The sequence below is a fragment of the Cavia porcellus genome, unplaced genomic scaffold (genome assembly GCF_034190915.1).
Source record: "Cavia porcellus strain 051 isolate PalLab524CR breed Dunkin Hartley unplaced genomic scaffold, mCavPor4.1 scaffold_1, whole genome shotgun sequence".
In the NCBI taxonomy this organism is placed as follows: domain Eukaryota; kingdom Metazoa; phylum Chordata; class Mammalia; order Rodentia; family Caviidae; genus Cavia; species Cavia porcellus.
Window position 1 is genome coordinate 107611560 of NW_026947484.1, and position 24952 is coordinate 107636511.

Genomic DNA, 24952 nt, shown 5'->3' on the forward strand with positions numbered 1-24952 from the left:
TCAGTTTTGGAGTATTTGCCTAGTAAGGAAAAGATCTTGGGTTTGATTTTCAGCTATGCAGAGATAAACAAAAATAATTCTTCCAAAGTGTTTGAAAACAGCTTAACTTCTAAATATTTGTGTAATGGAGACCACCACAAAGCAGTTCTGAGCAAGAGTTAAAATTAACCAATTGGCTTCCCATGTTTACTCATGAGTCTGTCCCTTGTCTAAACCCCTTGCAGGAGATGGACAGCAGATTCATAGTAAGTGAACCTCTATGAATCACTGGTTCTGAGGGAGGTCTGTAGTGACCTGTGATGTGTATCTCAAAGAATGAGATAAGGCAACAGCTGAAGACACCTGTCTACAACCCCAGTTAACTACCTAGAGACTGAAGCTGCAAGCATCTCACTTCTGCTGTCTCAGTCTTGCCATAAATGTCAACCTGGAGATAAGACAGTTCTCCTAAATTAGCATAATTTACTACTCGGAGAACTGACTCCCTCTCAGTTCCCAAGTTTTCCTCAGTATACCCTCCCTTTGTTTGAAAACCAAATAAATACAGGCTGCCCAGAAAAGTTCTTTGTCTCAGCCCCTAGAAAATTCTGCTGGAGGGTTTTGATTCTCCTGGAGCCTTAAAATCATACCACTTGTCTCTTTTATTTAAGCCTTCTCCATCCACTCATGTGGGAGGTTGTGGGCCTGATCAGTGTACTATTTGTGTACTATATTTTAACATGATTTAATCTAAAAATATTTCTTGGAGACCACTATGAAGTGGCTCTGAGCAGGATTTAAATTGTACTAATTGGCTTTCTATGTTTATCTGTGAGTCTGCTGTAGGCCTAGGCCCCTTGCTTGGCGATGGGAGCTGATTCAGATTCATAGTAAGTGAACCTCTATGAATCACTGGTCCTGGCTGAGGCCTGTAGTGGCCTGTGAGGCCAGAGATACCTCAAAGGACAAAATAAGGCCACAGCTGCAGACACTCTAGCTCCAACCCCAATTAACAAGGTAGAGACTGCAGCTGCAAAGATTACTCCTACAGTTTCACTTCTACCCTGTCTTCATGATAAGACAGTGCTACTAATTGACTTGATTCATGACTTAGAGACATCTTTGAAGTGACTCCCAAGGTCCTGCTCATTGCCTGCACTTTCCTCAGTTTCTCTGCCCTTTGTCCTTGGTCCTAATATAAGTGGACTGATCCAGAGAATCTTTTGTCTTTACCCTGGAAACCTCGACCTTAAAAGGGTTTGACTCTCCTGGAGCCCTAAAAGTCATACAATTTATCTCTTTTTATTTAACCTCCGCCATACACTCATTTGGGAGTTCAGGGATCTAGGTCAGAACCCAATAAATATTTATTGAATCCTATGAGCAATGATGCAGTATGCACTCTCCAGACATTTATAACCTACTTTCTATGACTGTTTCCATAACTCATCAGTAGTGTACCATAACTAACATTTTTATGAGAGAGTCTAATAGTTAACAAAAAATAACTTGAACATGTAACAATGTGAGAAATTTGGAGTGATAGATTTATTGAGCTCTCTTAGGCCAGCCAGTTATAAAAAGTTACAAATTAATTTTCATATCGATAGCACATTATTAATTTATTATTTTGCAAACTTGTTTTAGAGATATGCAATGTTATAAAGTGAAGAAGCAAACTATTTTCTAATAAGTATGATAAATATACACTGATCATTACACTTATTTCTGGATACAGCAAATAAAATTAACGGAGAGTTTTCATCTTCTTGACTTGTAAAATGAAGAGATCTGCCATAGATATAGCTCAGCAGCACAACCACCTGCCTGGAAAGTGCAGGGTCCTAAATTCAATTCCTGGTACCAAAAAATATAAAATAAAATGAAGAGTTCATCTAGATTTCTGGGTAAGAACTATAACTAGCAATCCCACAATGATTTCCCCTGTTTCTTGCCATCCGAATATATCCTTGATCACCAAAGTAGAGGCCCCAGCTGTAGAAAAAGAAATAACCCAAAATTAGAAGCAAATACAATCAAATAACATTATTATCTTTTTCTCTTTTTTTTCCAAAGCTATAAAGCATATTTAGGATGAAATAATATAATAACTTCCCCAGGGATTTTAGGCAATTTTCAATTTCCAAAGGATAGTTTGGAAGGCTTTAGTTCTATGTTGTTGAATAGACTTAGTAACTAAGGAGAACAATCTCAAGTCCATCCTAGCCTTTTAATTCTCTTACTTTGTAAACATGCCTTCTACAGGGAAAGAGTGTTATATGCCATCATTAAAAGTTTTTGTATAAAAGGATTGTGGGTGATGAGTTTCTAACAAACTTAAAATTTCTTTAAAGAATGTCTCTTAAGAAATTTATGAGTGATTACTATGAAAACTTTATAGGGCAGGGGATTCTAAAGTGAAGGATAAGTACTTGTGCAGATCTGAAAGAGCTTGCTGATGTGGACTTAGATGAGACTTTCGTCAAAAAAAGGGCGGGGGGGGATGTACCACCTGTGAAGATAAGGGATCCCTGGCACTGGACGTGTTCAAGCACAGCCTTTCTGCATAATTTGTTATGAATGTTGTGGAGAGAATTCATGGGTTAGATAGTGGTTAGAGGAAATCAATGGTTTGCTCACTTTTTTATTCCACGGAAGAGAGGATTTAAAAACGTTTTAGATTGAAATAAAGTTACCAGTTTTTAAATTAGCATTTATGAACATCAAACTGTTTAGTATCACCATCATGTCAGAAAAGAGAAGGCATTTTGCATCAAAAACAATAACCAGAGGTTATATTCTCTAAGGATAATCTTTTGAGTCAAATAAGTTTAGATTATGGAAAAGTCACCAAAATATTTTTTTTCATTTTATCACAAACTTATGAAAAATTGACAAAATCCTTTTAAGAGAAATGGTTCCTGAAGTTCTAAGGTTTTGTCATTATAGTTATATGAATAATTATTACATGAGGCAGAATTAATTGCTATATTAGGATACAAATAAAAGCATGAAATTGAAAAATGCCTAGTGTGTTTGAATAACAAGGAGAAATTTAGTTGATCCCACAAAACTGGTTATCTGTAGTGGAATGGCTGGAAAAAAAAGAACATTGTTTTGGGGCCATGTTGTAAAGAGTTGAAAATACCAAGCTGAGGAACTTATACTTTTAATTTCATAGGCAAGGGAACCTGTTGTATAAAGTTTTGCTCAGGGACTTAAAGGAAGTTCGCATATTTTCTTGCAATGAAGAAATTGAGAAGTGCAGACTTATTGCTAGAAAGCAAGTGGGATAATATAAGGGGCTGTGCTTTAAGGAGCCTTGAACATGTCATGTATCAGTCCTCATTGGATACTACCCCAGTCTTTATCTCTTTGTACAATTTAACACCTAACCCTGTTGAGATGTATATAGAGAAGGAATTTTTTAGAATTACTGAGTGTGAGATTCCAAGTGCATGTTGTGAGTATTTGTAGGGTGAGTAGGTGGAAAGTTTAGATTTTTTCAAGCAGAGATTCTAAATGGGAAGCTGGTGAGAGAAGTATGTTACTGAGAAGTCATTTTAAGAGATTGAAAACTGGAAATAATCCATATCCAATAGTTGGGATTTATGGAGCAATTCTAACATCCATCACTACCATGCTGTGTATGAGCTCAGAACTTTTATGTTATAGTTGAAAGTCTGTACATTTTGGTCCACCTCTCATCATTTCTCCTAACCTCTGATCCTTTGCAACCACTGTTCTAATTTGTTTCTGTGAGTTTGACTGCTTTAGATCCACATGTAAGATCATTCGTTTCCCTACCTTTTTCCCCCTGACCGTTATATTTCTTTCTTTATGAATTATGTAGATGTCAATTCAGTACGTATACTAAAGAGTCAGTAAGTACCATTTGTATTGTGCTGAAACTAAAAGATGAGGCACAATCTCTACCCTAACTGTATATGCAATGTATTGGGATGGTGGATAGATAAATATACATAGTAAGACCCTGCCTCCAAAAAAACCCCAAAAATAAAATACAAAAGAAATACAATGCATAAAATGCTGTGATCCAGTATATGTACAAACTTTTTGCCGCATAGGAAAAAGGTATTTTCCTTAGCCAAAGGATTCAGAGATTTTCTGAAATTAGATAATGCCTGAGTTGCTTTTGAAAGAAAAGGAGGAATAAGCCAAATGAGGAAGAAGTTTGTTTTAGACAGAGGGAAAACATAACTAAGATATGAAGACATAGGAAAATGTATGGGTGGGAACTACAACTTTGTATATTTGTACTCTTATCTATATTTATAGTTCAGCATAACTAGAATGGAAAGTATGAAACAACAAATACTAAGATTTGAAGCTGGCAAGGCAGGTAAAGACTACAACATCGAAGAATTGTCTGCTTAATTAGGAAACATTAATTTTGCACCGAATGATTAGAATTATAAGCCCAGGATCACTCATATACATATTTTCTGAGGTGGATTCTCACTATTTCATACTGACCTTGAACTCACTATGTAGCCCAGTCTAGCCTCAAATTTGTAGGGATTCTCCTGCATCAGCCTCCTGAGTGCTGGGATTAAAAGCTACATAGACAGGAAGATTGCTGCCAGTTCAAGGCCATTGTGGGCTATATAGTGAGTTCAAGACCAGCCTGAACTACAGAGCAAGTCCTTGTCCCAAAAAAGGAGTGATGAGGAGGGAGAGTGAAGGGAGTAATGACTAAGATGGAACCCTGGAGTAACTAACCAACATATGCAGACTAAGCGGAGGAACACATATTCATAAGAGGGACCAAACAAAAATAGAGAAGTATCGGGGCTGGGGATTTAGCTCAGTGGCATAAGCACCTGCCTTACAAGCACACAGTTGTGAGTTCGATCCCCAGTATCAAGAAAAAAAAAAAAGAGAGAGAGAGAAGTATAGTAGAAGATAAATCTTAAAAACAAAGAGAAAGGCAGAATAGAAAGTAGAAAATAGGGCATTGAGTAATTTACAATGTCACTTTGCAGGAAGCAGTCAGTGTTTATCATTGTCAGCACCCTGATCGTCTTCACAGAGCACACTTGATTTTATTAATGATACATTAGTATGAAGATATTACCTGTTTTTCACAAGCCAGTAGTCTTTTCCATCAAGGTTACCATAGCCAACCACTACTACCCCGTGATTTACATTCTGAGTACAGGAGGGGTCATAGTAGACACCTGAGGATAAAATAAGGGTGAAAAAATGGAAAAAACAGCAATAAAACAAAGCAAAGAAAAAAACCAAATAAATGAAAAAGAGAATGAATGTATGGGTGAGGAAAAAGAGTGAATACTGTAAGAAAATATAGAACATTTTGCTTTTAGAATTTTCATGAAACTTGATTTTTCTGTCATGTGCTTTTTTTCTTTTATTGGTACATTTTAGATATACATAATGATCACACTCATCATAGTCCAGCACCATTTTATAAAGAGGCTATTTTTCTTCCAGTGAAGATGTTTGGTTCTTTTGCCAAAGATAAAGTGGCTGAGTATATTTGGAGTTGTTTCTGCATCTCCAATCTGTATATATATTTTTTGGTCTTTTCAAGACAGAGTCTCACTATGCAGTTCAGGCTGCCCTTTGGCTAACTTTGTAGCTCAGCAGGCTGGTCTCGAACTTGCAACGATCCTCCTGCCTCAGCCTCCCAAGTACTGGTATTATAGCAGTGCACCACTACACCTGGCCTTTTGTTTTGTTTTGTACAAGGGATCAAACTCACAGCCTCATACTTGCCAGGCAGACACTTACACCACTGAGCTAAATCCATGGCCCTGTAGTATATTTTGAATTCAGGTGGCTTCCTTTTGTTTTTTCTTCTTTTTTTATTTTTTATTTTTTGCGACAGAGTCTTGATATATAATGCAGCTGGCCTTGAACTCTTTACAACTCTATCTTTTTGCACAAGATAGCTTTTGCTTGTGTGTGTGCGTGTGTGTTTCCATAAAACTTTTGGGATATTTTTTCTAGCTCTGTGAAGATATCAGTGGTATTTTGATAGGAATTGTAGTAAACCTGTAATTCACTCTGAGTAGCTTAGACATTTTAACAATATAGATTCTTCTAATCTATGGACGCAAAATATCTTTCCATTTTTTTGTGTGTGTCCTTTTCAGTTTCTTTCATCAATGTGTCATAATTTTCATTATGGATATTTTTCACCTCTGGCTCAATTTATTCTTAGGATTTTTTGTTTTTGGTAGCCCTTGTAAATTGGATTTCTTTCTTGATTTTTACCTTAGATACTTGGCTATTGTATTTTAAAAGTAACTTATTTTTTTCTTTTTTATAACAACTGATTATTGTATGTTGATTTTGTATTTTATAACTTTATTGAATTTGCTTAAGGTAAGTAGTTTTTAATCTCAGCTCAATCACTTTTAGGTTGTGTGATTTCAGGCCAGATAATCCCTATAGTGTGTTTTTCCATCTGCAAATTAAAGTCATTGGAAGATTAAATAAGATAATTCACATAAAGACTGAACATAGTACCTGACATTTAGTGTTAGTAAACTTTCATAAGTACAACTTTCCTAATTAGACCTGGGTATAAAACACTTAAATGAAATGAGAGATTCTAACCTATCTAGGCACTTGGATGGAGTGATGAAGAAGGATACTATTCTTTCTTTGTGCAAGGTCAGGATGTAGCAAGAAGTTCACATATCTGTTTTACCACTTTTGTAGAGGAAGAACGAAGCATGACTTGCATCAATAGCAACAGATACTGGTCCTTTATTTGCCACGGCTTCTTTCAGAGCTTCTTCACTGCCAAAGGGAAGTTGTGTGTAACTTGAACATGTGGCAGCACGATTTTTTGAATCATAATGACATTTTTCATCCTGCCAAAAATATATATATATACAATAGATGAAGTATATATTTCAATTGCCTTTATAAATCACCAATATCCTAAACCTGAATTTTAAATATATTTTTCCCTCACTTTAACATTTTCAAGTAGCTAAGACTCCTGTTTTGTTTCTTTTTTATTTTTTGCAACAGAGTCTTGATATATAATGCAGGCTGGCCTTGAACTCTTTACAATCTTGCTTTTGCCCCCAAATGCTGGGATTATAGGCATGCACCATCACACCCAGCTCAGACTCCATCCTTTTAAAGAAAGAATAATCAGACTATCCAAAATCATCAGTTCCAGATTTCATCAATACCAAAGGAAATACAGAACTATTCTATTGCTTTAAATTCTAAATATCTTTATATGCAAAACTTGCCAGGAGCTGGGCATGATGATACTCAAGGGTATACAGAGGCAGGAGAATCACTGCAAGTTCTCAGCCAACTTGAGTTACAAAGTAAGTTCAAGGCCAGCCTGAAGAATATAGTAAGACCCTGTCTCAAAAACTAACTAACAAGAAAACAAAAATAAAACTTGTCAGGACAATAGGTGAGGTATACTGCAGGGGAATACTACACAGAAGTCAGAAACTCTTGACTAGAACTTTAAATTTAGTTCTATGATGTCATGAGTGTAAGATGTTTGCAGTTAAAATGATAGTTTAGAAGCTGAGTGTTGTGGTTCAGTCCTTGCACTCTGGAAGGTTGAAGCAGAAAGATAACAAATTCAAGCCCAGTCTAGGAAATTCAGCAGTTTAATGAAATCTTATCAAAAGTTTTAGGCATGTAGAAGATACTAAGTTAGCTCCCCAGTATTAAAAAAAAAAAGGATACTTTGTAAAGACTATTCATATTCATATCAGGTATGGTAGCATATGCCTGTAATCTCAGCACTTAGGAGAAAGACCCTATCTCAAAAAAAAAAAAGGCCATACAATGTGGAAAACGCATATTAGTATATGTCTGGTGGAAAGAAGACGATTATAAATCCATGTTTATGTAAGATACATGTTAGAAATTCATGTATATGCAACTGTATTTTTAGAAAATGCTTAACAGGAAAAGACCATGGGAGAAATAAAGTAAAACAGTAGAGGTATTTGAGTATTTTGTTTGGAGACAAGTTCTCAAAGACAGGGTCTCTGAGAGTTTCATACTGGCCTTGAACTCACTAGGTAGCCCAGGCTGGCCCGAACTCAAAGTGATACTTTTGCATCACCTGCCAAATCCTGGGATTATACGTGTTATCACCATCCTCAGGTTGTGGTATTTTTTATCTTTTCTAAATTTTCTGTAAGATGGACATATTATGTGATAATGTAACAAAATGTGTAGTAAACTTGCAAGGAAAAGAACTTTTTTAATATGTGGAAGAATAACCTTGTTGATGGTCTGAAAGTAAGGTTGAATGTGGGAGGCTGCAGAACCAAAAAGCTTAAATCTTAGGCAGCTATTCAGAAAGAATTTTGAGAATATTTCCTTAAGTATGACTGGTATTCATTTGTTTAAAAACAACACGACTTCTGAAGCAACTGGCTTGGTGGTGAGCCCTGTGAGGTCCATGGACTACAGGAGGTTTGCTTGTGACCTACCACAGCTTTGTAGGGATAGGAAGTTTCTGAGTCAATGCCGTTATTATCGATGATATACTGGAAAGCCTCGGTCATGAAGCCACCATTGCAACCTTTATTTCCATATTTTTCAGTTGAACAGTCTACAAGGTTCTGTGCACTGAGAGACACCAGCTTTCCTGTTTTCAGCTTCACCTGTGCTTCCAAGGCTCCCACGGCACTGAAAGCCCAGCAGGCACCACAGGAACCCTACAAGAGACAGTCACAAAGGTGCTCAGTAAGCATGGCTTCCATCACACCAACAGGGTGGTACCAGGGCACAGCTTCTCTGTCCCTAATTCTGGGGAAGGGCTCCCCTACTAGTTTCTTTCTCTGTTAGACAGTGGGATTGAGGACTAAATATTTGATTGTTCTCCAGGCAGAGTCCATCTCATGGAGACTTGCAAATGGCCAGAGCTTAGACCATAATGGACATATTCAAGTCAATTAAGAAACGACACTCACTGAGCAAGCACCAAATTCGACCTGTCTTTCCCTCAAGCAAAGAGAGATGGATGTGTATAGTAAGGGATTTTGAATGAGGAAAAAAAATGATTTCTTTGTTCAGATGTTGCTTTCCTCCTGCCAAATGATGCTCTAAACCTAAGAGCTTTAATTATAAGTTAATATTTTTCAAACATTATTGTCCTTAGCTTATCTTATCAAAAGATATTTTATAAGAAACCAAAATGAACAGAAAACACAGAGCTGATTTAGTTAAAAAAAAAAACATTCAGAGTGTAGAGAGCCCCATCCTCCCTGCTCGTCTCTCCCTCTCCTATTTTCTCCTCTCCTCCTACCTCATAAATTTTTCAGAATTAATACTTAAATATGCAGTTGATTGGGCCTTCCCAAACTTTTATTTTACAGAGACTTGAGTAAGAAACCTAATATTAGTTTGGGGGCAAAAAATATATAAGTGAGAAGGAATAAGAGATTAGCAGTGCCATTCACTTCTTAATAAATTTTGATCGCATGGGACAGCTGCTCAGAATGCTCTGATTCTTCTCCCTTACCAGAGTAACATGTGTGTTTTATCCTAAGTCATTGCTAACTTGTTTAGGATATTTTTTAGTTTTTTTTTAAAAAACAAAACAGTAAAGGAAAACACAACATAGGAACCTTTTTAGTCAAGGGTTATGTGGAGAAAAATTACAATCATAACATATGTAGTTTATAATATTGTTTTTATGATGGTCACCCAGAGTTAACACAAGAAACTGCAGGAATCTATCCAGTACACAAAAGACACAGAATATTTAGCCAAGGACCTGAATCCCATAGCAATGTCCCACTTGAGTCCAGATGAAAACCCAGAGCTCATGACAATGCCTCCCACAAGTCCAACTGGAGGTCCAGAGCCCACAAGGACTCACACCAGTCTTTTTTACGGATCCATGCTGGGAAGGCCCAAAGGTCAGCGGTGGAAGCCAGGAAGTCCATGCCAGTAGGGTGAAGGAGCTGTGCTGGTGGGTTGAGGGTTCTATGCTAGAGCCGAGAAGCGACACTCACAATAAAGACCAGGGTTGTCCTGAAAGGCACCACAGCCATCCTCAGTGACACGGAAGCCCCAAACTCCTCCTCTGACAAGCATAGTCAAGTACATGCCAGGAAGCCAGGGTGATGAGTTCATCCTGGAGACCAAGTGGCTCATGTCTTCCCCTCCAGAGCCAGGAAGCAACGCTCAATGTAAGGATGAGAGCTTCTCCAGGAGAACCAACGGCTCAAAAGGCAACTCGTAGGAGAACCCACAACACCTCAATGCCTCAACGCAATAGCTTCTCCTTCTCCACCTCTCTATTTATGCTAGTAACTTTCCTCAGGTGGAGCATCTATGCTCAGCGCCATGCTGATGTAATCCAGCTGGCGTTAAATTGATCACCAGTTCTTAATCCATAACAGGAACACTTTTGCAAAGTATACATTTCTTACTCCAACAATGCAAACTTAGCTGTATGTTAACTTGACTGGCAATGGCCACTGTAGCTCTAGGTTTTTCCTCTCCTACCACTTTGATATTTGTAAGTTAAATAGAGAGAGAAACTTCCTGATCAGACTTCCCTCACACTGGACACTGCTTCTCAAGCAACTGGCATGATGGACGGTCCAGTGTTGTCAATGGATGACATGAGCACTAACATTGTTTTTTGTAAACCTGATGACATGGGTTACAGTTTTTGTCTAGAATGGCTGCATTGCCACTGATATTCTAAGCACCGTGGGAACAATAAATAGTGTCATGTGTGAGCTTTACCCTCAGGCAGCTTAGTTGAGAAGACAAGAATAACCGTTATGTAAGCAGTGATAGGAAGAGAGAGCTCTGCTGTGGGGAGAGGACTGGGATGATTTGCTCACCTGGTATTTCACTTCAGTGACGCAGCCCCTTTCTCTCCAGTCCATAGAATCTGGCAGTTTCTGATTAGGGTCTGATTTGTAAGTGACATTTCTGGGCCATTCGCTGGGAACTCTCAGGGAACTCATCAAAGACAGCACTTCTTCACTGGTCTGCAAAGCAAAGATACATTCCCTTTCCCTCAAATCCTTCTTTAAACTTCCTAATAGCTATAAATGTGAATTTATTTTAAAATGAAGAAAAACCAGTGAGAGTTGTGACTAGGATAGGAACTGTTGAATGGTAGAGTGAATTGTCCAAGTCTTTTTATTCTTCCACATTAACTGCTTCTCAGTTACCCAAGCGCCCTCACCAAGGAGGGGAAAACGAAAATGGTAACAACTGATAATTATAGAGAGGCAGAGGCAAGCCATGCCATAAGTGGGCCAAATTGGTTTTCTTTGTGAAAATTACAGAGGAAATTTCTGCATTTAAGTAGAAATTTGATCTTCCAGGAGTATCACCTTCCAAATAGTACCACAATTCTTGATTTGGGCGACAGTAGTACAGTGGGATAGAGTATAACTAATATGAGGGCCAGGGATGCAACTCAGTAGAAGAATGCCTCCTTAGGGTGCCCAAATCCCCAATACCACACACACACACACACACACACACACACACCGCCCACATGGGAGATTATGATATCCTGTATCAAAGTATGTGGGCCTGCTTGCCAATTTATACTTAAATAAATATAGTAATTTACTATAAAAGACTATAAGCAGCCTTCAGAAAGTTCTTCCTGGAATTCATATAAAAATGAAAGCGATAGTAAGCCTGTGAGTTTAAAATTTCCACTGAAGAAGAAACTTGTGAAGGTCAGTGGTTAGAGTAGGAATTTAAGGACAAATTCTTATCTCCTTAAATTTCACTGTTTTCTCACTTTGTATGCATATGGCTACCTGCTCTTTTTTGTTCCTTTTGGTGGTGCTGTTGAAGATTGAATCAAGGCCTCTTGCATGACAGGCAAGTGCTTTATAGAAACCAAATTTTGCCAAATACTTCTGTTTGTTACCCAAACTGTTTACAAACAGAAGCACTTATGAACTTAGATACCACTGTATGTGTAATTTGCCTACCATGTCTCCTAAATGGTTCATGCCTACATCGTACGAATGCATTCCCATTGAATGTTCTAGGTTGTGAAGCGTCACAAACTTTAGGTTCTTCTCCCAGATGAGCCGCCGGACTTCTTCTTCATTCTAACATACAGGGTAGGAGAAGAGCGTTATATTTCATTCTGGACAAATTCATATTCAATAATGAAAATAGCACTGTATGAAAATCAGTGTAGTTATGTCAGGGCATACAAATAAATGAATATATCCAATATAACTGTTAAAATCACATTCTAATTATAATTCTTACCAATATCTGCTTTGGTAGATATTAATAATATGTTATATACACAATGAATTTCCTTCAACTAATGTGAAAGTTGTTTTTAGAAACTATTGTTTATTGAAGTATATCCTTTATAGGTATAAATTCAATCTTTATGGATTGTCATAAAATGTCTTTTTACTCTTTCTTGAAAAACAATTTAGCTGATTTTAAATTTCTAGCTATTTTTCTTTAGCTATTTAAAGATGTTTATCCGCATCTTCTGATAGCTATTGTTGTGCATGAGAGGTATATTATCAGTTTAATTATTGTGTCTCTGTTTGTAGCCCTAGGAGCATAAGACTCATTTTGTCATCAAGAATATTTCTATTGATGAATTATTAATTTTAATTTTATGAGTTTTATTGTATTAAACATTGAGTTTTAATGTTTCAATGTATTAAACATTGAGTATTAAACAGGAAAAAAGATCACAAAAATAAAGTATTGAGTTTTTAATATTTGAGTGTTTATAAAAAAAGCATCAAAATTTTCAACATTGATGGGTTTTTGGTGTACAGTCTAAAAAAAGAACATAAGCAATAAATTCCTATATGAACTATAATGAAAATATCCATAACACTCTTTTTACTTCAGTTATCACACCTAAGGCAGTCTGCACACATGACAATTGTCTGTTCCATACACATGTATCACTTATACTGACAGCACATATTTCTTGCATTCCTGGCCTTTTTGTAGGGCATACTTAACATCTCAGTGGTCTTACTGTTTTGTCAGGGGTTCTTACTATATTACACAGTATGTAGTTAACAGAAACATAAAATATCAATAAAATAATTATATTCTTAATATGTATTGTGCATTAGAATAGCATCAACATTTTTCACATCAGCTATGTACTTGCTTACAGTGTTTAAAAGATAACATCAGAAATAAAAACCTATGTGAACTGCAAAGTAAGCACCAATGAAAGTCTACTACAGAAATAAGTTTTGCTTCACTTGTCACACTCAAGTCTTCATACATGAAACTACACATTCCATGCATGCATTTCACACTGACAGGACATGCGCTGAGTTTTTCTTTCCTATGTGGCAGTCTTGTCACCTCTCTTCCTGTTTTGTCAGGAGCTTCCTACTATATTGTACAACATGCATTTAGCAGGGAAATAAGATATCAACAAAATAAAACATCAAGTATGTAATGAGTGCTTAGAATAGACACCAACATACTCACATCAGCTGTTTACTTGCTCACAAAACCTTGAAATAAAGGGAGAGAACAATGGCAGCACCAGCAAACAAACCCAGTCTGGGAACCAGCGCCATGTGTGGGCCACTGCTGGACTGGGAGGGACGGCACACATCCCCTTCTGGCATGGGCTGGCAAACAAGAAGTACACCAAACTCCCCCACCCCACCCCAAGCAACAGGCTTCTCCAGGGAAACACAGGCTCTGATGATAGCTATTGAGATGAAATGCAATGGGATGGCTGTGGAGTTTGGTGTTTCACTAACACTGCAGGTCTAGGGCCGTGGTCTGATCATAGGTTCAGAGGACAGCGGTACACAGTGAGGCATCTAGGGGGGATCTCCTTCTGAGGGATGTAGTCATTGTTGACTCCTGTGATCTTATTTTGAGGTTTTATGTCATTTCCATTGTTTTGTTGGGTTGAGTTTTATTCTCTTTTGTCTTGTCTGATTATGTTAAATCCAATGGCAGAAGTAGCTATTTCAAAGATAGCAAGATACATTATTGGTAGCAATTTTGGATTTAGTATTGGTTTGTTTTGAAATCCCATATTGCATTCATTGTTTCATTTTTACTGTTTCTGTTCTACTCTGTTCTGTTTGATTTTTACTGTGTCCAAAGTTATCTACACCTATTTTGAAGACATCAAAAGGACTTATGGTAACTATTGTTGATTTCATAATGTTTTGAAGGCCTGTATCTCTTACACTGGTTTGTTTTGATTGGCTTTATTCTGTTTTATCCTTTTTAAAATAAAAAAATATGTAAACTACAGGGTAAACACAAACAAAAGTCTACCAGAGAAATAAACTTTGCTTCTACTGTCACCCCCCCAAGGCAGTCTTCACACATGATAACTGCATATTCCATACACAAATATCACTTATACTGGTAACATGTATGTTTTGCTTTCCTGTCCTTTCTTGCAGAGCACAGTTGACATCTTTTTGATTTTCCTGTTGTGGTTGTAGGTCTTTGTGATGCTGTGCCTGCGTGTTTACCTGTCAGCTTACCAGTGGTTGCCACAATTTTTTTGCATAGTTCCCTGGCCAGAAACATTTTGTTTTCCTTCTGTTGTAAATGATCTCTTATGAGCTCCAGTCATAATCCTTCAAGAAAATTTCTCCGTTAGGTTTTGCACTTGTTATTTTTTTAAAATTATAAAATATTTATATCACACATATTTAGAATCAAGTGAAACACAACCATTGGCCAATGCTTTGCATTTCAAGTGACATCATGGTTGCTGCATAACTCATCAACAACACCGACTCCACCTTTGGTTTTGTTGTAGTAAATTTCTGTTTCAGGCTTCCTTTTTGTTGAGGCTTCCCTATCAATGTTTCTATCATGGTGAAATGTTGACATTTGCAGTACCAGTTTGCTTTTCTTTGCCATATAAGAGGCCAATTTGATATATTGTATTACATAATTCTCTATTTTGAAATTGTGACATTTCATTTGGAATTTCTGCTTTGTTCCTGTGTACTGGTCACCTTATGCTCTGTTAGCAAAGGTAACATCAACTGGAAACTGGAAACCAATTGTCAGATGTCACATTCTGATTAGTTTGGGAAATGGGAGCAACAAGTCTGTTCACAACATCATTCAGTTTGTTACTGTGTGAATAAGGACGTGATGGTTGAGTTCTAGGATAAATGCCTAAATTGAAAAAGAAATGACTTTTAATCAGCAAGGACATAAATTTTTATGCCATATTTTGACTCATCTCTTTTCTCCAAGTCTTTTAGATTCCTGAGATCACCCTGAGAAATCTGTGCGAAGTACAGCAGAACATAAATCTGTGCTAAGGCTTTCAGTTTAGCTCGCAAGATGTCATAATAAATACATTTTTGAATATGACTTTTGGTGCATAGATTTTGTTTTACTTGCATTTTAGCATTTTGTATTTCATGGCATCTTGAAGCATTTCATCTGTTACAATTTCCAACATTTAATGGCAATGCTGGCATTCTGTCCAGTATGTTTCACCCCTGCTAAGAAATTCATTGTATTTTCTTTCTTTCTTGGTACTGGGGATCAAACTCACTGACTGCACACTTGCATGGCAGGCGCTTATGCCACTGAGCTAAATCCCCAGCAATTCATTGTATTTTCAAATCTAGTTCTAACATTGGATCATTCCATTTGGTTGCATGGCCATTCTGTAAGATTTCAACTAATCATATATGTACTCACATTGCTTTTTTCTACATTATCTGAAAGAAGGAGGGCCGCATTCCCTGTGTCTGTATCAGTTGATAAGTCAATTCTGGTTCCATTGCACTGTCACAGAACTTTGACTCACATGGCTAACACTGAAGTCATCATTGGCATCCTCATCATGATGAGCATCATCATGATCCACCCACACAACTCTTCTGTTATGAAAGCATGTATTTTACCATAATGAATTATCATCATCCATGCACAAATAACCTAATCATTCACTTTTGACTTCTTCCAAAACTTGCAGATGTTTTTTCATCTGTCATTATATTGAAGTAAGCATTTCTACCAGAAAAATCAAAAGAAAACTTTTAAAAAATAAATCTCAGAGTGGTGTGGGTTTATTGGATCTTCTGTGATGCTTGAGTAAACATACGCAAAACCAGTTAGATGGAGCATAAAGTGTCAAATTCCATTTTGACACTTTTGTACCCATGCACACTCCTTGCTGTTCATCATACCAAGTGGATAAACTTGGTATTGGATTGCTTCTCGTATCCTTCAGGGAAAAGTACTGAAATATACAGTTTGCCACTATTTCACTAAAGTACAAATCTGCAGTAGAACACTAATGAATGGGCCTGCTGAATGTAGTCTTATGTTCTAAGGGCTTTAACTCTGGTAGATTTTCTTTTTTATTTCACATTCTATAGTTTCTGACTATTTACCTTCGGTTGGTTGCTCTATGTGTATAGGTGTTGCGGGATTGAGCCCAGGTCTGTCTTCACATTGAACTATATCCCTGGCCCTTTTTCATTTTTTATTTTTAGACAGGGTCTCACTAAGTTGCCCAGATTGTGCTTGAATTTGCCATCCTCCTGACTTAGCCTCCTAAAGTTCTGGGATTACAGGTGTGTGCCACCATGCTTAGCTATGCTGGGCACTCTTGACTGGGTAATTCAGAACTTTTCTCATATTTGGAAATTTTTAAACAGGATTGTCTCATATATTGCTTCTCCAACATTCCATCTCATTTTATCCTTTAGAAAGGCCTATGAAATGTGTTTTGGAATCTGAAGCACTTTTTCGTCTCTTACTTGCATTGCAAGGATTTTTCTTTTTCTTTCGTCTTGTCTTTTTTTTTTTTTTTTTTTTTTTTTGGAGACAGAGTTAATGCAGTTCAGACCAGCTTTGAACTCACTTTGCATCCCAGGCTGGCCTCGAACTTGCAGTGTTCCATCCTCTTGAGTGCTGGGATTCCAGGCGGGCACCACCACGCATATCTTTCTTTTTCTTTTGGTTGATTTATTTATTTATTTGTTATTTATTTATTGGTACTGGGGGTCAAACTCATAATCTCAGGCTTGCCAGGCAGGCACTTGTGCCACTGAACTATATCCCCACCCCCCTATTATTTTCACATGTTATATTCTGGGTTAGTGCCTCAGCACTGTCTTCCAGATGACTGCTTCTAGCCAGTTGTTTTGGAATTTATCATGCTGATCAAATTTTTGTTTCAGTGGGAATTCTTTTATTTCCAAGATTTCTAATTTATTTCACAAATTTAATGTTTATTGCTGTGTTTTTATGTTTAAGGTCATCTTTGGTTCTATTACTTTAATTTTATCCAGAGCAAATTTGTATTTACTTGTCTTCTGGGACAGGCATTACAGAATATAACATGATGTACCTGGTATGTCCCATAATAGCTGACATCTCCTACCACCACCAAGGCCAGAATGAGCTGTAGGCCCCAAGAGCTCTCAGCAACCCCTGTTTAGCCTCTTTTCATTGAGCGTGAGAGGCCAGGCCTAGAACCTGTTCTCAAGAAATCTTACAGATATAGCCTCCTCTCTTTGGGAGCAAATTTTACGGTTACCTAGTCATGGACATCATGGGCTTGTATGGTGGACATATGTCCATACCACTAGAGAAGAAAAAGATGAAATAAATGAAAATAACTCTAACAAAGCATGAGAAAGGAAAAAAAGGAGGGAGGGATGGGGATGTAGCTCAGTGGCACGTGCCTACCTGGCAAGCATGAGGTAGTAAATACCAAAGAAAGAAAGAAAGAGAGAGAGAGAGGACTGAAGATAAATTATCAAGGTAAGATACTATTCAAAACTCATGATCATTCCTCCTGAGGGACTGGAACTGGAAATAGAGGGATAGCATTTACTTAATCCTATAGGGATTATAATTGTGCATTTAACTCTAGCTAACTCTGAAATTAGGGACCTGGTCCTAGACTGGAGTGGGTAACAGTAGAACTCACCACCACTATGAAGACCACGTGATCATCTCTGTGGATGGAAAGAAAACACTGGACAAAACAGTAAAAACTCTCAACATGTTAGAAGAATGCTCCTCAATACAACAAAGGCCGTGTGTGACAAACCCAAGTGACACCATACTCAACCAGGAAAAGTTGAAGGCTTTCTTCTTGGATGTGAAAAAGAAAAGGACATCTCCTCTCACTACTTCTATCCAGCATAAAAGTCTTAGAGTAAGTAGGCAAGAAAAACAAAGAAAAAGCATCCATATAGGAAAAGAAAAAATGAAATTGCTTCTGTTTGTTGAAGGGATGCTTTTATATATAGATAACCCTAAAGACTCCACAAAAGACTGTTAGGACAAATTTGGAAAATTCTCAGGAGACAAAATTAACATATAAACTGGGTGTGTAGACATACATCTGTAATTCCAGCACTCAGGAGCCTGAGGCTCTAGGCCAGGCTGGGCTACAAAGTGAATTCAAGGCCAGCTTGAGCTATATAGTAAGATCAGGTCTCAAGAAAATAACAGCAAAAGTTTATATACAAAAATCAATAGTATTTGTATACGCAGACAGAAAACTATCTGAAAAGAGATTAAGAAAACAATTGCATTTACAATAACATGAAAAAATACTTCAGAGTAAATTTAATGTAAGTGAAAGGTCTATATAATTGTCCTTCAGGATCCACAAAGGATTGGTACAAAGATCGCATCTCAGGGATAACAAATCTGAGGATGCTCAAATTCCTTGTATAAAATTGTGTTAGCCAGACACGGTGGCACAATATTTAGCGCCAGCTTCTCAGAAGGTGAAGGCGGAGAGATCACAAGTTTGAAGCTAGACTGGGCAACTTAAAGAAACCTGTATCAAAAAAAAAAATTTAAAGGTCTAAGGAGCTGGGTGCAGTAATATATATGCTAGTAATCTCAGTGCTCTGGGAGGTTGAGGCAGGAAGACTGCAAGTTTGAGTCTGGTGTGAGCAACTTAGTGCCTTAGTAAGAACTTGTCTCAAAAAGAAAAAAATAAAAAGGTCTGGAGATTTAGCTCAGTAAAAGGCTCTGGGTTCAATTCCCAACACAAAAAAATCACTAATCCTGGCTGGAGATTTTGCTTAGCGGCATAAGAGCCTGCCTGGCAAGTACAAGGTTATGAGTTCAATCCCTAGTACCCCCCAAAAATCACTAATCCAGTGAATGTAACATATGCTATATACAATAATAGAGCTATTATATGGTTACACAGTTGTAGGATTTAGTTGTGTGAAACAAGAAAGTTAGAATTTTTAAATCATTTAACATGTATGCTTTAAAATAAAAATCAAAGTGGGAAGTGAGAATCCAGTTTCACAGCCTAGCAGCTGCTGTCTGTGCAAAGGCTGTCATGACAACTTTTTGTTCCTTAAACACGCCAAATCTTCTCTTCCTTGTATTCCTTTGGCCTGGGACTTTTACTCCATCATTATTTTGCTTGCTTCCTTGCTTCTACCAGTTCCCTGCTCAGCTCTCTGTTGGCGCTTTTGACACAACTATACCACGGGTATGGATTCTCACTGTTACTGTCCATGGCCCTATCAGTTCCTCATTGTAATCAAGGCTTTATTTTTCTGTACTGCCCTCCCCACCATCCAACATACTGCATATATCTGTTTGTTTACTTATTAACTTACTTTCGCCACAGTAACAGGAACTTTGTTTTGTTTCCTGCTGTACCGTACCCACAACAATAAATAAGCGCGTACTATTTCTAGAAAATACCGCTTTTAAGAACACAGGTTTGAGAGTGAGAAAATGGGATGGTACTGGTGTAAAAGCATATTGCCCAAGTGCTAACCCTGTCTACCTTTTCTTGATATTGTTTTCCATAGGTTTTTTTCCAGAGGTGCCAGTGGTGATCCAGGGTAGGATCCCTGTGCAGTTGTGCCATTGCCAAAGAGAACGCCGCAAACACATACGCCAACCACTTCATCCTGTTGGAGGAAGGTAACACAGGAAGCGGAGCTCTTAGTGCATATCATGTGGCCATGTATTTTCAAAACATAACACGTCAATATAAAGTCTATCAAAGGAACATACTCTTACAAATAAATCAGAATTAGAAAAATAACTCCTTGAAATATCTAGTCACAGGGTAAAAGTGCAGAACTGTGTCTGAAATACAACTTCTAATACTTAGTAACACTTTATTTATTATTATTATTATTATTATTTGGTACTGGGGATCAAACTCATGACTTTACATTTCCCAACCAAGCACTTCTGCCACTGAGCTAAACCCCCAGCCTTATTTATTTATTATTTTAAAACTTTAAATTTTTTTTGAGACACTGTCTCATTCTGTAGTTAGCCTGGACTTAAACTCACTGTGTGGCCCAGGATGGCTTCACAATAATTCTTCTGCCTCAGCCCAGCTAGCAAAACTTTTAAAAAGTGATTTCAGGGCCAGGGATATAGCGTGGTGGCACAGTGCCTGCCTGGGAAGCCTGAGGTCAGGAGTTCCATTCCCAGTATGAAAAAAAAAATAAAAAAAGTAATTTCAGAAACTTTCTAATACCTAGTAAACTGAACACACTGAGAGTTAAAAAAAAAAAAGTAGGGACTTTCCAGGATATACCAACAAATGTAATTTTAAAAAATCATTTTTCCACCTTTCTAAATAGAAATCACTCTTAGAAGGCATACCTTTGACAACTTATCTTCTGAATTAATACATGAACTTGTCTTATTAGCTGATCTATTTAAATGTGCAGAGCCTAGCACACACATGTGTGGAAATATACATGATGCCACACCAAAGTATACAATTTTCTGTTTCTATGTATCAGTTAAAAAATAACTTTATTTTTTAAAATACCTGGGCCTGGTGGCATCTGCCTATAAACCCAGCTACTCTGAAGTCTCAGACTAGTTCAAGCAACTTAGCAAGACCCTGTCCCCAGATAATAAAAAGGACTGGTGATGCAGCTCTGTGGTAGAGGGCTTCCCTCACCTAAGTTTGATCCCCAGTAACACCCTCTACGCCTATACACAAAGAAATGAAAGCCAAATGTGGGGGCAAGTGCCTGCAGTCCCAGCTGCTCAGTGGGCTGAGGCAGAAGGATCACTTGAACCCTGGAGTTGGAGGCCAGCTTGGGTAATACAGTAAGATTCATCTCAAAAATGAATAAACAGGGCTGAGGATAGAGTGAAACTTTCTAATATCTTAGTAAACTGAACACACTGAGAGTTCCAGAGGTGCCAGTGGTGATCCAGGGTAGGATCCCTGTGCAGTTGTGCCATTGCCAAAGAGAATTGTACTTGCCTGACATGGACAAGGTTCTGGGTTCAACCCCAATACTGCAAAAGATTAATTTTAAAATAAAATATTTATATAACCTCTAAAGATACTTAAAAGCCAACTCCCAGGGCTGAGTATTTAGCTCAGCGGCATAAGTGCCTGCCTTGCAAGCAGGTAGTCGTGAGTTCAATCCCTGGTACCGGTAAAAACGAAAAAGACAAAAAAAAAAAAAAAAAAAAAAGCCAACTCCCATCTGTTAGTTTTTTGGTTTTTTTCCTTTTGGAGAACTGTGAATTGAAGCCAGGGGTTTTCACATTAAACTACATTCCCAGCTCTTTTATAATTTCTTATTTTAAGACAAGATCATGCTAATTGCCCAGGCTAGGCTCAAACTTTCAATCCTCTTGACTCAGCCTTCCAGAATGTTGGAATTATTTCTTTTAACTTTTTTCAACAATAAAGTATCTATTTCAAAGGTAATTAACTACTTTCCAAAACACATTTTCTGTATTCAATTCAAAGAGACTTCTACCGAAATTCATTAACTGCCCCAGACTACATTCTACTTTCTTCTTCATTTCTTTTTAATTCAAAACAACTGGAATTTTAACCATATAAATCTTCAAATTGTATTTCAAAGAAAGCTAGGTTTCAGCCACAAGTTTAGACGTTCAAGCAGACACTAAGCTTTCAAAAATAAATTCTTTAAAGTGATGTGATTTTTTTTATTGTTGTTTACTTCCTGGAACCAAAGTTTTAAAAATCTGGCAGGAAGAGCAAGCTAAAAACAGAAGCAGAGTATTTAAAGACCAAACGCAAGACAAGCAACAGAAAGTACGTACGTGATAAAGCCAGCAGGTGCTCCAATAATGAGTCCTTGAATTGGTGCAGAGCCTCCAAAGATTTCAAAGTAAAGAGGCTTCAGTAGAATTAACTTTAAAAGGGAATTTAGACTTTGTCACATGAGTATCCACTATGAGGAAGTGAACTTTAATTTCAGTTTCATTTGCAATCTTACAAGCAGCTAGCTCTAGCCTTCTCCCTATGGTCTTGGGAACAAAGTAGATTTAGTGAACCATCAGGAAGCATTGTGATCAGGAGAGCAAACTCAGCAACAGAGGAGGAGTATAAATTTACCGTTCAGTTCTGCAATCTTTTGGTAATTTTTTTTTCTTATCAGATTTTATTGGTACATTTTAGATATACATAATAAACATATCCATCATACAGAATTTGTACCTGTACATGACATAACTTGTTCTTTTTTCCCCATTCCCCTACCTTCCCTTCTGCCCCACCTTCCCACCCTTTATCTTTGTTTCCATTTTTCCTCCTTTCCTTATTTTTTTACTTTTTTTTGTTCTTTCTTTTCTTCTCTTCCTCCCTACCAAATTCCTTGCTCTCTTCCCAATTTGAACATTTTCTTACTATTTCACCATACCTATTATGCATTTTGTTTCTTTATTGACACTTTCGGTTTCTTACACCAGAGAAACTATGTGGTATTTACACATGTGTGTCTGATTTATCTCACATAAGAGTATGGTCTAATCCGGGCAAGGTGATACATGCCTGTAATCCCAGCACTTGGGAGGCTGAGGCAGGAAGACAACCCATGAGTTTGAGGATAGTCTGGGCTACACCGTGAGTTCAAGGCCAGCCTGAACCATATAGTGAGACCACCAGCTTAAAAAAAAAAATGAAAGAAAGAAAAGAAAGAAGAATACGGTTTCAAGGTGAAACCATTTACCTAGATATGTCATAAACTTTTTTTTATGGCAGAGTAATACTCATTATACAAAAACACCACATCTTCTTTATCCGTTCACCAGTTGATGGGCGTTTGGGCTGTTTCCAAGATTTGGCTATTACAAACTATGATGTTATAAACATGGGTGTGCATATATTGCTGTAGTATGATGTTTTTAATTTTGGGGGGAAAATATCAAGAAGTGGAATAGCTGGGCTGAATGGAACCTCTAGTCCTATTTTTCTGAGTAATGTCCAAGTTGATCTCCATTGTGGGTACACCAGCCCACACTTCCACCAACAGTAGAAAAGGGTTCCTTTTCCCCACAGCCTCACCAGCATTGTTTGTTGATTTCTTTAGAATAACTATTCTTTCTGAGTGAGATAAAGTCTCAGTATTGTTTTAATTTGCATCCCAGAGTCTGGGGGGTTTTGTTGGTAGGTTTTTAATTACATACTCAATTTCATTGACTGATACTGGTTTATTAGGTTTTTTATGTCTTCTTGATTCAGTTTTGGTAATTCATATATACCTAGGAATCTGTCCATTTTCCACCTTATTAGAGTACAAGTTCTTGGAGTAGGTATAGAAGATCTTATGGATTTCTGCAGTATCCATTGTGATTTCACCCTTTTCATTCCTAATTACATAGATTTGAGTATTTCTTTTTTTTGATAACATTGGCTAAGTCTGTTGATTTTAATTTTTCAAAGACCAACTGTTTAATTCTTTGATTTTTTGGTATCACTTTCTTAGCCTCCATTGCATTAAATTTTGCTCTGATCTTTATAATTTCCTCCCTCATGTGAACTTTGGGTTGGCCTGCTCTTCTGTTTCTAGAAGCTTGAGGTTCAACAGTCAGTTGTCTATATGAGCTTACCCTGTTTTCCTGATATAGGTATTCACTGCTAAAAATTTCCCTCATTGGACTGCTTTTATTATGTTCTATAAGTTCTGGTATGTTATATTGGCATTATTGTTCAATTGTAGAAACTGCTTAATTTCTTCTTTAATATCCATGACCCATTGGTTGTTCAGGAGGGTGTTATATAATTTCCATGTGTTCATGAACTTCTTGTGGTTTATTTTGCCATGGATTTCCAATTTCTTTGCACTGTGGTTTAATAACATGCATGGGAAATTTTCATTTCCTTTGCATTTACTTAAGCATACTCTGTAAGCTAGTATGTGATCTATTTTGGGGAACATCCTATATGTTGCTGAGAAGAATCTATAGTCTGATATTTTGGGGTGAAATACTTTATAGAAATCTACTAAGTCCATTTGTTCAAAAGTTTAGTTCACTTCTAATATTTCATTGTTGATTTTTTTCGTGTAGTTGATCTGTCTATTTGTGACAGTGGGGTATTGAGATCCTGCAATACAAGTGTATTAGTACTTATTGATTTTTCATGTCTGTTAATATTTATTTTATATAGTTGGGTGTGCTGATATTTGGTGTATATATATTTTTATTGTTATCTTTTCCTCTTAGATTATTCCCTTTACAAGGATGTAGTGACCTTTTTTGTCTCTCTTAATCAATCTTGGCTTGAAATCTACTTCGTCCGCAAATAGAATAGCTACTCCTGCTTTTTTCCAAGTTTCTGTCACATGGAATATTGTTTTCCATCTTTTAACTTTCAGTGCATGGATTTCTTTTTTAATTAAATGTGTTTCTTGTATGTAGATATTATATGCAGCATCTTGATTCATTCTGCCAATCTGTTTCTTTTAATTGGTGAATTGAGATCATTTGCATTGATGGTTATCACCGATATATACTGATTTATCCTTGTCATATTATTTTGCTGTTGTTGGCTCCCTTTTTTTCTCTCTCTACTTAATTGTTTGCTTTGCCTGGTACATTCACTCTGTTGGGGTTCATGGAGTTATAGTCCCCACTATCTTTCTAGAATTCCCTTTGGAACATTTTGGGGTGCAAGTTTGGTGTTCATGAATTTCTTCCAGTGTTCTTTGTCATGAAAATATCTTATTTGGAGAGGAGCATGAAGATG

General features: G+C 37.2%; 1 protein-coding gene across 1 annotated transcript; it reads right to left on the reverse strand.

Annotated features, from left to right (window-relative positions):
- Positions 1-1508: 1508 nt before the first annotated feature.
- Ctss (cathepsin S) lies at positions 1509-22215 on the reverse strand. The gene is made up of 8 exons (XM_063252884.1): positions 22027-22215; positions 19751-19877; positions 11946-12068; positions 10827-10976; positions 8454-8681; positions 6680-6845; positions 5078-5180; positions 1509-1974 (listed from the first exon to the last, which is right to left on the reverse strand). Exons 2-8 carry the CDS (start codon positions 19874-19876, stop codon positions 1875-1877), a joined length of 996 nt encoding a protein of 331 aa, XP_063108954.1. The 5' UTR covers position 19877; positions 22027-22215; the 3' UTR covers positions 1509-1874.
- Positions 22216-24952: the final 2737 nt, after the last annotated feature.